Genomic DNA, 12,801 nt, shown 5'->3' on the forward strand with positions numbered 1-12,801 from the left:
GAGCTTTCAGAAGCATAAATTTGTCAGGATGTTTACAAAAATCACTGTGTCTTACATTGTTGATTGTTGCAACTCTCCGCTGCTGACAATGACAATGCCAATAAAATATATCTCACCTATTTGTCAAGGGAAAATTGTTATTCTTGTATGAGAAGATATGGGAGGTTCTGTTGGCACTGTACCCTCTATGAAAAACACAGAAATGCTATTGCTAGTCTAGTGTCTATGCCATTTTTCTTTCCACAGAAAGGGCTGAAAATTAAACCTTCTAAAAAATTGGGACATTGAAGAAATATAACATTCACATTCTTACAAGATGTCTGTAATTGCTATAAGGAGAATATGGTTGCATTTAGGATATATGAAAGTTCATTAAATAGAATCTATAAAAACCTCTCCCAAATGTCAGAGGTATTTTATTTTCCCAGGAAGGAGTTGCCAAGATTGAAATAAAGGGTAAAGAGGTGATATTATCAAAGTCTCTGAAGCTAATAACTATGTGAATTGTGTGAAAGAAATGATTGGCCCCCTTCAAAAAATCTTGCAGAAAGGAGCAGCTATTGAAAAGAATTCTGAATGAAAGTGATAGAATAGTGCTGAATAGGAATGTGGAAAGGAGTAGGTAATTTTGCTCCTGTTTGTTTCTGAGTTGAAAATCACACCAAGAAAATGAGGACTGAGCAGTCAGTTTCCGTCTTTCAGGTGTAAGTAGACATTTTTCAAAACCGTCAAATGTATTTTTTTCCTCAGTTCCAGGAAAATTTTTCAGCAGTTTGATATGAATGGATTTAATATTTAATAAATACCATTTTAGTGGCAGTCTTAAGAGGGAAGTATTGTTGCCATGAGTACTGCTAAAACATTCACTTTATAAAGTACAATTTGTATCATGTTACTTCAATATGCTAGAATGATGAAAACTCTCTAATCAGATAAGCACTTCTGTGTACACTGTATTGATGTAAAGATTTTGGAGATGTCTTGCCGCTTCATTCTGAAATATAAATTGTAAGTATTTCTTCACTTGTGGTCATTAAAAATGCCATGTTATGCAATTAGCATTGCTAAAATAAGTAGCAGTAGTTGTATGGTTAAAGTATCAGCATAGATGTGTTCAAGGTAAAACACATAAGATGAGCATGGTCATGAATTAAGCATATGTTCTTCTCGATAGAGCACACAGCTACAGATGCTTGCTACCAGAATTGTTGGAATGCATTGCCAACAGAATCACAAACAATTTACTTCTGTAATCTTTAGATTTATAATGCAATGTGAGTTTTCCAAAGAGCACTTCTATTGAAAATTTCTAGTGTATTGTGAAATGCATGGCTTCTGTTATAATTTATATTGCTGACTCAAATGAAACACATGTACAGAAAACTGCAATTCAAAACTCAGTATGAAAAGAAGCAGAGGCAAATCTGCTCTCAATAGTAGATTTGGACTCTTCAGTTGCTTTCAATGGGCTTAACAACAGGCAGTTTAGAAGCTCATTTTATATCCTGTTTCATAACTTCCATTCACCTTTGGATCAAAGCTGATATATGGAAGCAAAAATGCAACTTTCAGTGTAGACTTTTAAAAGATTAGTTTTAATTAGACTAAGCTTTGATCCTCAAAGAAAATTGCACACCAATCAAGAAAGCTAACTATTGCAGAAAGTGAAGTTTCCCTTCTGGGTCAGATTAAATAGTGGAGGAAAGGTTTTGTAATTCAAGGAGTTCCATCTCAATGCTATGCTGAAACAAGGATATCTGCATTCTGCATTTATGTAGTTCATTTTAGCCAAGGACTCTAAACTAAACTTGTAGACATCCACTTGCTGGGTATGGAAACAGTTCTGTAAGAAGATAATGATCACAGAGGGATCATTTTAACTGCTACTGAAATACAGCCACCTCTGAGATGTGGTACGTCAGGCTCTTTAAATGACAATACCAGTATTAAAATAAAAAAGAAAATAGCACAGAAACATTTTTTCTACATTTAAAAAGTGATTAGAGGTTTTCATTCTACTAAAAAGTTTTATAGAAACTATATTAAAAAAAAATCCTAAATCTGTGTGAATGAATAATTATGTCAGTTAATTTTTAATGTGCTAGGATCAGGTTTTATTAGTATTTTAGAAACGTGTGGTTTTTCTTTTCATCAAGCTTTCTTCCTAACATTTGTTAGATATCACTACTTGTACTCCTGTTTGGCTAGTGAAAGCAGTTAAAAATTATAGTAGAACTTGCTTCTGAGATTAGAAATACACAATAAATTAAGAGGTAATGGATGGCTTAGGAAACTCATTTCAAACATTTCAAGCTGTTACCTGTGTCTTTGCAAGATAACAATGAAGGCTGTTCAATATATTGATAACATAACCAAATATATGAAATTGATTTCTATATGTGCATATTATGTATGCATGTGTGCACATATGTGCAAACAAAATTCTATGAGAATGACATCAAAAGAGTCACAATGCATAAAGATAGAAAGCTAATAAAATAGGCATATATGGGAAAGAGACAAAATAGAATTCAAGGTCAGAATCTCTATAATTCAAGTAACAACTCAGTAATTTCTGCCACAAGCCTGCAGATTCCTTTAGTCCTACTGCAAAAATAATCAGTATTACTTAACATGCCTAGGGAAGTGAAAATTCATCACGCCGTGAACCCGTCTGCTGTTAAGTTACTTCTTGCTATTTACCTTATTTCTGTGATTCAGTGTGAATATAACACATGACACTACGATGCATCTTGTACAATCTAAGGGAAAATGGCAGTCTGTCTCTCTATGGCTATGCTGGTTGCATCCCACCTTACTCTTTGACAATCCAATTCTGAGAGGACCAGTCCTGGTGGAATCCCTTCTATGCCATTCCCCAACACTTTGAGTCTTGTTATTCTATAATAACAATAAATGTTATTATAGAATATTGTTACTCTATAAGTAACAACATTATAGAATATTATTACTCTATAAGTAACACTGTTCCTAAATCTATAAACTTATCCACCTAAGACTTCAGACACTGGGAAAGAGATGATGAATTTCAACCATTTTCTTCTTTGACATTTACAACAGTATACAACAATTGTGATGCTAGAATTATGGAGCCATAGTGATCTTATGTAGACTGTAAGAACAGGCCAGTGAGACCATGAAGGCAGATCTGGAAACTAAAACAACTAAATATAAGCATATACAAAAACCTGGTATGTCTGCGTGTGTGTGTGTGTGTGTGTGTATGTAGACTTAAACCCATCTTCCTCATAGTCTGATAGCCTTGTCTATTCCGTTTCCCAGAAGAAATGCTGAACGTTGGGAATCAGACACTCAACATCTAATACTGCTAGCCTTTTTTTTAAGACACAGTTGAGATCCTATAAAGTACATATTATGCACCCTTCTATTTAGGTCCAAGATAATTGCCGTATATTGTCCTTGAATTTTCCATCAATTCAAAGATTGTCTGCTTTCGTAAAGAAATCATACAATTTCACTGACAAGGAAGCATTCTTCCACAGAGTTGTTTGAAAGGCATGTGTTTAAAGCTCATAAGAGTTCTGGAATTTTGCAATAAACCTTAGCATGAAAATTATTCAATCAAAATGGTTTTATAGCCTTTTAATAACTACTCCTATCCTATGCCTCTCTGATTTGTTACTTAAATATCACTTCTTCAAATCTTGTGTAATAAGAACTGCCTTAAAATTATAGAGATCTAGGGGAAAAAAACAACTTAGGCCAAACTGTCTGTTCTTGACTGTTCTTTCCTGGAAGATTGCTTTGGAGTAACTGGAAAACTAATCTCCCCCCAAAGGCTTTGATCTATCTTTTCAACATTAACCATTATGTTCAGAAATACAAGCCGAATGATACTTATCAGCAAGAAGTTGAGTCTGAGATGTCACAAGCCCCGTAAAATAGAATTGAAGTTTTCTACTAGTGGAGAAGTTAAAAAAACAACAAAACAACAAAACCAAAAACCAACCAACCAAAACCAACAACGAAAAAAAAACTGATTTTTGCAGCAGATTGTAAAGCTTTTCCTATTACTATTAATTCCAATTTCTCAGATTCGTTAGAATTAATGTTTTACAGATGATTTTAAGTTATTTTATAGATTTTTTTTCTTTTGAATTATACTCTCTCCCAGTATTATAGTGATGGACTCACTTTGCCTTGTTTCAGAGGTGCTGACTAGTTCCCCAGGCTCTTACTGAAGACAGCTAAAATTGGAAATACTCAATACCTCTGGAAGTCAGATAGTGTCTGAGACACTTTTTTTTTATAAAAGGAGAGATACAAGGCTATGCTATTCTTCATTACCTTTTACAATCATGCAATTTGAGCCATCCCCACAGGATATTTCAAAATATTTTTTTAAATTTCTCGGAACAATTCTGTGCTTTTCTTTGTCTTTACTAGATTCAGTGGTCACAAATCTCAAATTTTGGGGGTTGACCTATGTAGCACATTAACAACATTGGGTTGTTGCTAATTTTATTACAAGCTTTCATACTACTCAGTGCTTTCAGCCAAATGCAGAGTGTGAAGGATGGAGGATGTATGGGAAGAGAAGGGAAGCAGAAGGATAAAGAATAGAAAAATGAGCGGAGCACAGGCCAGTCCATGTCTCTTAAAACATGGTGTTCCAAAAGCAGCCTCTAGCTCAAAAGACACAAAACTGCTAGCTTCTGAAATCCAGGATAACGTGCTAGTCACTCTGTGTGTGTTGTTTCTCGTATCTTTCCCTAGACTGCTGCTAATAGTCACTTTTGGAGATAAAGGGCACTAAGCTAGACAGGTAATTGATCCTATTTGACTTGTTCCTCAAAAAACAAACCCCAAAAATTCTCACAAGCAAGCAATATACCAGGTAGACTACAAGTTTCTGCTTTGCATGGGAGTTTTGGAAAAGGAGAGATTTGAAAGCACATCTACGGAATTCTTGAGGTCTTCTGGGGTGGTGCTTCCAAGTCAAGATGTTGATACCCGAGTTGCAGATAGAACATGTCCCCTCTTCAGCCTGTGGGCTGCTGGAGCCCTCAGCCTGCTCTCTCTAGGAAGGGGCTCACCGTGCGCAGGGGGCTATTTCTGTCCCTAGTGCTGTCTGACTTGCAATCAGAAGATTTGCAGGAGTCAACATGCCAAAGTAAGCAAAGCCAAGCGATGTGAGACAGTATTAAGAAGGACTCCCGGCAGGTGAGGCCGCCTGAGGCGGCTGCGGAGGCCGGTCGCTGTGCGGGCGCGGTGGAGCCCGCAGGCGGGGTCTGCCGCCGCTCCGTGCTGGCTCCGCGTTGCGACCGCTGCCTCCCGCAATGAAAAAGAGGAGTCTGCAGGCGACGTTCCTCTGTGCCCTTTGAGGGTCCCTAGTGCCATCGGGTAGGGCAGGGCGCGGTAGTCCCCGCGATGCTGCTTAGAGGGGTTGTGTGTTCCTTCATTTCTAACCTGCAGAAGAGGAGTAGGAGGAGCTGTGCGCTACGCGTAGGGGCTCAGCGGAGCCTTGGCTTAGCCCCGAGAAGGCGGGGGTGAGACAGGGTAACTGTCTGCATCCCTGCAGAACTGAGCGGCTCCAAAAGACGCACTCACCGCAGCTCGCTGAGCAAAGCCCTGCGGGATCTGCGGGAGCTTGCGGGAAAGAGGCACCGAGGAAGAGCTGAGCCTGTGCATGACGAGGAGTTGAAACCCAAGGACGACGTTCTCCCTTCTCTAGTCAGTGTCTCCGGTACCCTGCGTGCGTACAAACGCACAGACACACAATCAGACGCCCACACACACGCACAAAGATGCAGCAGCGGCAGCGACCATCTGGCACTGGGGAAACCCGAACCCGTCGATTCTAACCCAACAGTTTCCACTCTGGGGACCGAGCGAGCACCTCGGTGTGCCCGTCCGTGCCCCGACGCGAACAGACATCGCCAGGAATCCCATAAACCAAGGGACCGGGAAGAAAGCAGTGGGGAGAGGCTGTCAGAGCCTGAGGGGAGCGGGGTTGAGGTGGGATGGGGGAGAAGATAGACTAATGGACTTAATGATCTTAAAGGTCTTTTCCAACCTAATTGATTCTATGATTCCACTCTGTGATTCTGTGACTGCAGAGGTGGCTGAGAGCAGCAGGGCACGCTTTGTCCCTGCTAAATATTCCCACATGCCAGATACCCATCACTGGAAATGGAAATCCTTTCCCATTTTTTCATCACTGCTTCTGCCAATGAGCCGTTTAAAATCTCACCACTTCATCTCCCTTTCATTTTGAAAGCTGCCCTTGTTCTGCTTGTCACAACTGCAACAGGGGAACAGAGGAACAACAGCAGAAGCAAAGCCTCATTTTACCCAGGCAGAGAAAAAAGCAGACCTTGGTGCTCTCCGATCTCTGTCTTGGAGCAACAATAAACAGAGGAGATGGAGAAGTCTTGAGGTCTGTGGTCATTTCGCCTTTTTCCCCTCTGGTTTGCTCCCACAAACAGATCACAAACATTTATAGGTTTGGGTCCTTTTTTTTTTTTTTTTTTTTTTGTTTGTTTGTTTGGTTTTGGTGGTGGAGGGAGTTGCCAAACCGAAGGGGTGCAGGTATCAGTGATTTCTGTCCTAAATCCCAGGAGGCAAAGCTCACTAATGCACGTTATTTTTTTCTCCCTCTCCTCCCCCTTCTGTAAGGAGTTGGATGATGGAAGTTTCCACTCCCTGCCCCTCCAAGTTTGGTTTGTATCTCTGTGCCTAAATGTTGCTCCTCATTTCTCTTGTGGTAGGAGTGAGGAAGGAAAGGAAGGAACTTTCCTAGGTGTCTTGCACATCCAAAGGGAGGAGAACAGGAGCCATCATCCCCTGCACCTGTCCAGGCATCACCCTGCTTTGCATTTTCTAAGGGCTGGGTAGTGTGTGTGGGAGTTGTTTACTGTTTCTGTTTGTTTGTACGCATTCCTTCCTTTTCCGTGATGTAATTTATTTGCTTTGTCACTCCTTGTCTATCTGAGGAAGATTTTTGTTGGAGATTGATCCATGATATAACAGATACTCTGTAAGCAGCTAAAGATTTTCCTTTAAGAAGGTACAATTCCTCTTTACCTCAGGTCTTCCCACCGTTCCTTCCTCAGCAGTTCTGCCAATTTCCTTCCATTTTCTCTTTCTTTCTTCTTTCCCTTTTCTAGCCCCTCCCAAGTGTTGTTGGAAAGTGCCAGAGAAGCACAAATTTATGGACCAATGTGGAGATATTTTTTGTCTATATGGATATATTTAATGAGCACATAATTAACCAAATCAACATCTCTGTAAGCACCCTGGGATAGTTTGACACCTGTAACAGTAGGAGAGCTGGGGATTGAGACTAGAGAAATGGTGATGGGGCAACGACGAAAGAAGGGTTTGAGAGGCAGATACCAAGCAAGGCTGTGGAAGTAGTCTGGATGACGGAAACCTCAGCAACAGTTTTGGTGTTAGGATGTGGTGCTAGACTATTCAGTAGAGGTAAGCAAATTCGGAAGGGTATGGGCTGGAGCTTTGCAGAAGTGAAGGGTATGGGCTGGAGGTGGGGTTTGGTGACAAGGCCTTGCCGGGCAATTGTACAGCAGGTGCAGTATCTGGGGAATGAACTTGCTCCCAACATCTGGAAAGTTTTAAATGGGAGGGTATTCATTCATTGTTTGCCTTTGACATGATTTCTGGGAGCAGAAGCATGTACTAACATAATGGGAATGTAAATCTAGGTAAAATGTATTCATTCATGGAAGTGGGGAGAGAATGTGAATGCCCAGAATAGATGCAGTGCTGCAGCGAGTCTAAGCCAGTTCTATGGAGCTTGGCTGCCTAAAGAAGCCTACATCCAGGATGTAAAATCTGACCTACTGGATCTGCAGTTGCTGAGAGGAGCCCCCCAGTCCAAAGAAAGTGTATAGAAACTGCCAGGGTCAGCACCTGGGAGGCTCAGACCCTGACCATAGAGAGGAAGCCGCTGCACAGCATCTCTCTGGGACTGTACGCGGGCAGGAAGAGAAAGGGAGCATCCAGTGTTTTCTCCTTCCCCCATGCCCAACGGCAAGCGAAGCGCTTCTCAACAGGTGCTGTGGAAACTTCCACAGCTCCGCGGCCATCGCTGCGAGAGGAGAACCGCCAGAGCCCTGAATTTTGTAAGATGCTGCCGCCCCGCGACTCGTGCTCACCAAGCAGTTGCCGCGGCAGCAGCCCCGGCGCCCCCCCTCCGCGCCCGCGGAGCGCCGCGCAGCCAGCCCATGGCTTCCAGTAGTCGCACCCGGCTCAGGGAGAGAGTTAATGGCAGCGTTCTAACCCAGGGAAAAGCCCGGAGTTCGTCTTTGATCGCAGACAGCCCCCAGAATGGGGCAATGCCCATAGGGCAGCTACTGTCAATGGAGGCAAACACAAAGAAGCTGCCTGTGATCCAAATGTGCATTAATGTCGCAGGCAAGCCCCCTCCCCTTGGATCCCCAGTGTTAGGATAATGTGGGACGAGGTAAAAGCCCTCGACACCCTCTCCATGAAACACGAATTATCTTTTCCACAAGATGCAAATGGGGGGACAAGCAGCTGCAAAGCTCTACAATAAACTGTTTCATCCAAGGCAGAGCCAGCTTGGGAAGGCACCCTTTTGAATGCCGCCCCCCTCCCAGAACATCTCCTTCCCACCGTGCAGGCAACCTCTGTAGGCGATAACCAAGTCTAAAAACTCGGAGAGGATCGATAATATCTACTAAATATTCTGGGAGGGTACGAATGAGGCGGGGAGGAGGGATAAGGATGAGGAGGGGGATAAAAGGGTGATTAATCAGATATTAATCACTGGCCACAAACAAGGGGAGATTATTCCGGGTAGGCAGCCGACTGTGGGGAGTTGCAGAATAGATCCTTTTACTGAAGGCACGCGTGATGGGATCAGCACTTCACCCTTTAGCGATGTCTATGGAATTCTGCAGGTGCACATTATTCAAGCCACATATTTCTTCTTCTCTCTGTGTGTAGCATTTCCCTTAACTGTCTGCAAGCACAGACTTAGTGGAGATATTTATGCCGCTAACTAAAGGTTTCCTTTTGCTCTCCTTTCATGAACAGAGAAACAGGAAAAAAGAGCCCTTGAACAGGAAAAAAAAAAAAAAAAAAAAAAGGGACAGACAAAACCCACCCCAATACGCACCTCCTACCACATACATCAGGGAAAAGGACCAGAGGAGGGAAGAGAAAAGGTCGATCTTTGCACCCAGCGCCAGACCATGCCTTCAAGGCTGAATTACTAACGCACCTTGTCGGCAGGCGGTGAGCCCCGCATGGAAACCAGCAGCTGAGCCAGAAGCGCATTTCGGGCTGTGAGACCGCTGCGCGCACGCTGGGGTCCTCCGTAACTTTCCCCACACAACGGGTTAAGCTAATAAGTGCATCGATACAGGCATTCCCGCAAAGAGCCCGTGGCTCGATCGAAACCCAGAAATGTAGGTAAACCTCCTCCCCCCCCCCCCCAACACAAATAGACACTACCATCATTATCCCCTTAAAAAAGTCATCCGGTGTGATTTGCTGGAATATACACTAGTTAGAGGCTATATGAACCAACTCACGTCTCCGTTTGAGCATACTGCAAGAATATTTATCGAGCCCCAGCTCAGTCACTGCATTGAACGCCAAGCCTGGCAAGCAAATACATTTCCTATCTCCGAAGAGAGCTCTGAGTCAACTCCTTCTTTTCTCCCCGCTTTAGCCATCATTATATCTTTCCATTGCAAAGTACTCAGGATAAAAATGTAAATTAAGAGAGAAATATATTTTGAAACACACCTTGGTATAACAAGAAGAGAGGTTGCAACGCCCTGACAGAAAGCAAACGGACCCTTAAAAATATACCCCTCAAATGCTACCCTACCTTTCACACACGAAACCATCAATAAAAAGACGAGGTTCCAAAATGTAAATCCACTTTTAATCTCCATTTTCTTCACCAGGATGAAGTCCAGCCGGCCGCATTTAGTACATTCCCTTTCCCAAAAGTCTGCTAATTTCGATTCCTTTGTACGGATTTCCTCTCTGCAGATCCCTTTCATATTATTCTCGAGAGCTCCTAATTCCTATTCCTCGGCCAGGCGCAGCGGAGTTGTTGCTGTTGATGGTGCGCGGTCACAGCTCGGAGTGAATGGTGTTTCTGGGATACCACAGCAACCTTGACGAGGACTCAACCATCTCTCCAACGGGGGCACAAAGTCTCAGCTACTCTCGATCGTGTCTTTTCTTTCCCCCACCCCCCCCTGCTACCCCAACTCCCTGCGCAGCCGAAACCCACCACAATGTGGGCTCGTTACAGCATCCTCCGGGAGCCACGGAACAGCATCTTAAAGCTCAGCCACTCTCTCCAATAAACTCCAAACTGTATTTGCATTCGAGATCCTGCCCCCGCCCCCCTGCTCCCCCAAGAGGATCAATTCTGGCTGGGAAAACGGCTCGGGAAGAAAGCGCGGTGGCGAGGGCTCCGCAGCCGCCAGAGCAGCCCTGGGCAGGAGATGCGCCGGGACGCGTCCACCCCCCCCGCCACGCGCGGAAACAATCACTGCCTCATTATTAACGATTCACGTGCGGTGCGTGGGGCTGCTGGCGTCACCAGCCGCACACACACACACACACACACACACACACACACACACACACACACACACACACACACAAACGCGCTCTCGGGCACACTCCCCGCACGGCAGCAAGCGCCTCTCCGAGGGGTTTGCAGGCTAACTGCTCTGCGCGGAAACATTAATTACAGGCCGGTCTCGGGGAGGCGGCGGCCACAGCAGTTCTCGCAGCGGAAGGGCTCACCGCCGCAGGGAGCGGCGGCCCCGCGCAGCGGACACGGGAGGGATATGGGGGAGCGACGGCGGCTCCTGGCGGAGGGGGCAGCCGGGCCGGGCCGGGCCGGGCCGGGCGGGAGGCGGTGGCGCGGCCGTGGCTCCGCCACGAAGAGCGCTGGCGCCACCTAGCGGCCGCGCTGCCTCGACGCTCCGCGGGGCTGGGAAGAGGGAGTTGCGGGGGGCGCTCCGCTGGGGGGGGGAAGGAGGAGGGGCCCCCGGAGCACGGTAGCGACCCGCCGCGGGGGGCCCGCGCTGCCGAGCTCCGTCCTCGCCCGGCGGAGCTGCCGCGCAAGGTGCGCGTGGCTCACTGCGGTGCGGGCAGGGTGCGGAGGGTGTGGGCAAGCCACGCCTCTGGTGCGGAGGTGTTCGTTCCACGGGGTCCGGGGGGGGGGGTGTGCCTGTGTGCATGTATGTGCACACGTGTAACTGGCCCTGCGGTGCGTGTGCGCCCGTTAGTGCACGTGTGGTGCGGCGTTCGCGTGAGTGTGAGTTCGGGTGCCTGTGCGTTGGCGCCTGTGCGTGTTTGTACTTGCACGTGTGTCTGAGTGCGTGTCTCTGTGTTTATGTGCTGCTTGTGCTGCGCTGAACGTGGGTGCACGTGCACCTGTGGTGCATGTGAGCGTGTGCATGTGTGCTTCTGTGTGTGCCTCTGCTTGTTATTCTGTGCGTGAGAGTGTACGTGTGTGTGCCTGCATCCAAGTGTGAGAGTGCATGGATCTGCTCATGCATGTCTGCATGTATTTTGTATGTGCATCTGTGTGCATGTATTCTTACACGTTAGTGTGTGTCTCTGCACATGCTTTTGTCATGTTTTCATGTTGCATCAGCGTGTGTATGTGTTTGCTGACAGAGTTTTGCATGTGCATGTTTTCACACACATGTGCATATGGTGCACAAGTCTGCATGTGTATGAGTGCATGCTTATAATCTGAAGTGAATTGTGCATGAACTCGAGTGTGTGAGCCTGGAATTTCTGGCAGGCAATTGCAAAGTGTTGGTCTGTGTGACTATACACGGGTTTGCTTTTCCCCATGTTGAACAGTGCGGGTGGTGTTTGTGTGTGTGTGGAGTGCATTTGGGGAAAGGTATGTCCTGGTTAGGAACTGTTTTCAATGGGTGTGGTTGTGAGGAGAGGTTTTCTATTGTATGTGTAAGGGCATATGTGAATTTGTATGAACGTATGTATATATGAATTATATATGCATGCAGTAGTATCACAGTATCATTGAAAGTAGTACCTAAAGAATCTAGAAAGGTAAAGATTCGTGTTTACGCCAAGAGCACAATGCAGAGGAGGAAGTTTGCATAGCGAAGAGTCTTCTCCCTTGTGGGTGTAGGGGTGAGCAGTGTGTGTCTTCCACTTTTACTTACGCCCATGCTTGTTTTACTGAGGCTGCCAGCATCGAGCTGAGTGTGGCCCCACATATGGCTGACTGAACTAGTCTCTGGAGCTGTAAGACTGTGTGTAGCTGGCATGAGAATAGAATATCTTTAGCTGCAAGGTCTGGCAGTAACCAGCCCCACTGGATCCGTACAGGTTTGTTTACTGGGGAGAAGCAAAGGTGTATATTTCATGGCCTCGTGAATTGTCTACAGCCCTCTCTTGCAGACACATAAGTCTTGGAGTGTGACTGCTGTAATTGAAACTTGGTGGGCCTGTTGGCTTCCTCTGCAGTGGCTCAGAAATGTGATTTCACAAATGATAGCAGCCTTGTGCTGGTGTTAAGGGCCTTGCCACGTTAGGATCAACCATTTTGACAAAATTTAAGTGGTTCCTGTCTTAGGTTATGTGGGAGGGGTGAAAACATCTAACAATATCTTGTTCAGAACCTGCCTGCTGTATCCATTAAAAGAATTCCAATGTATCTCTTTACTGTATGCATGTGTTTACATTTATGCATGCATGAGTGTAACTGAATCCATTTTTCAAGAGTGATTGAAAGTTAAAGGGGGACTTGTGCTTTCA

The 12,801-nt window shown here is 45.3% G+C and overlaps 1 protein-coding gene across 3 annotated transcripts in view; it reads right to left on the reverse strand.

The window, feature by feature from the left end:
* The window catches only part of CSMD3 (CUB and Sushi multiple domains 3), a 614,489-nt gene extending 604,277 nt beyond the window's left edge, over positions 1–10,212 (reverse strand). For all 3 annotated transcript variants that reach the window (XM_065668828.1, XM_065668827.1, XM_065668826.1), the window contains exon 1: positions 9,866–10,212. In XM_065668828.1, coding sequence (XP_065524900.1) covers positions 9,866–10,043 — 178 coding nt within the window. In that variant the 5' untranslated portion in view covers positions 10,044–10,212. The remainder of the gene's footprint in view (positions 1–9,865) is intronic.
* Positions 10,213–12,801: the final 2,589 nt, after the last annotated feature.

This window comes from Lathamus discolor, chromosome 2 (genome assembly GCF_037157495.1).
Source record: "Lathamus discolor isolate bLatDis1 chromosome 2, bLatDis1.hap1, whole genome shotgun sequence".
In the NCBI taxonomy this organism is placed as follows: domain Eukaryota; kingdom Metazoa; phylum Chordata; class Aves; order Psittaciformes; family Psittacidae; genus Lathamus; species Lathamus discolor.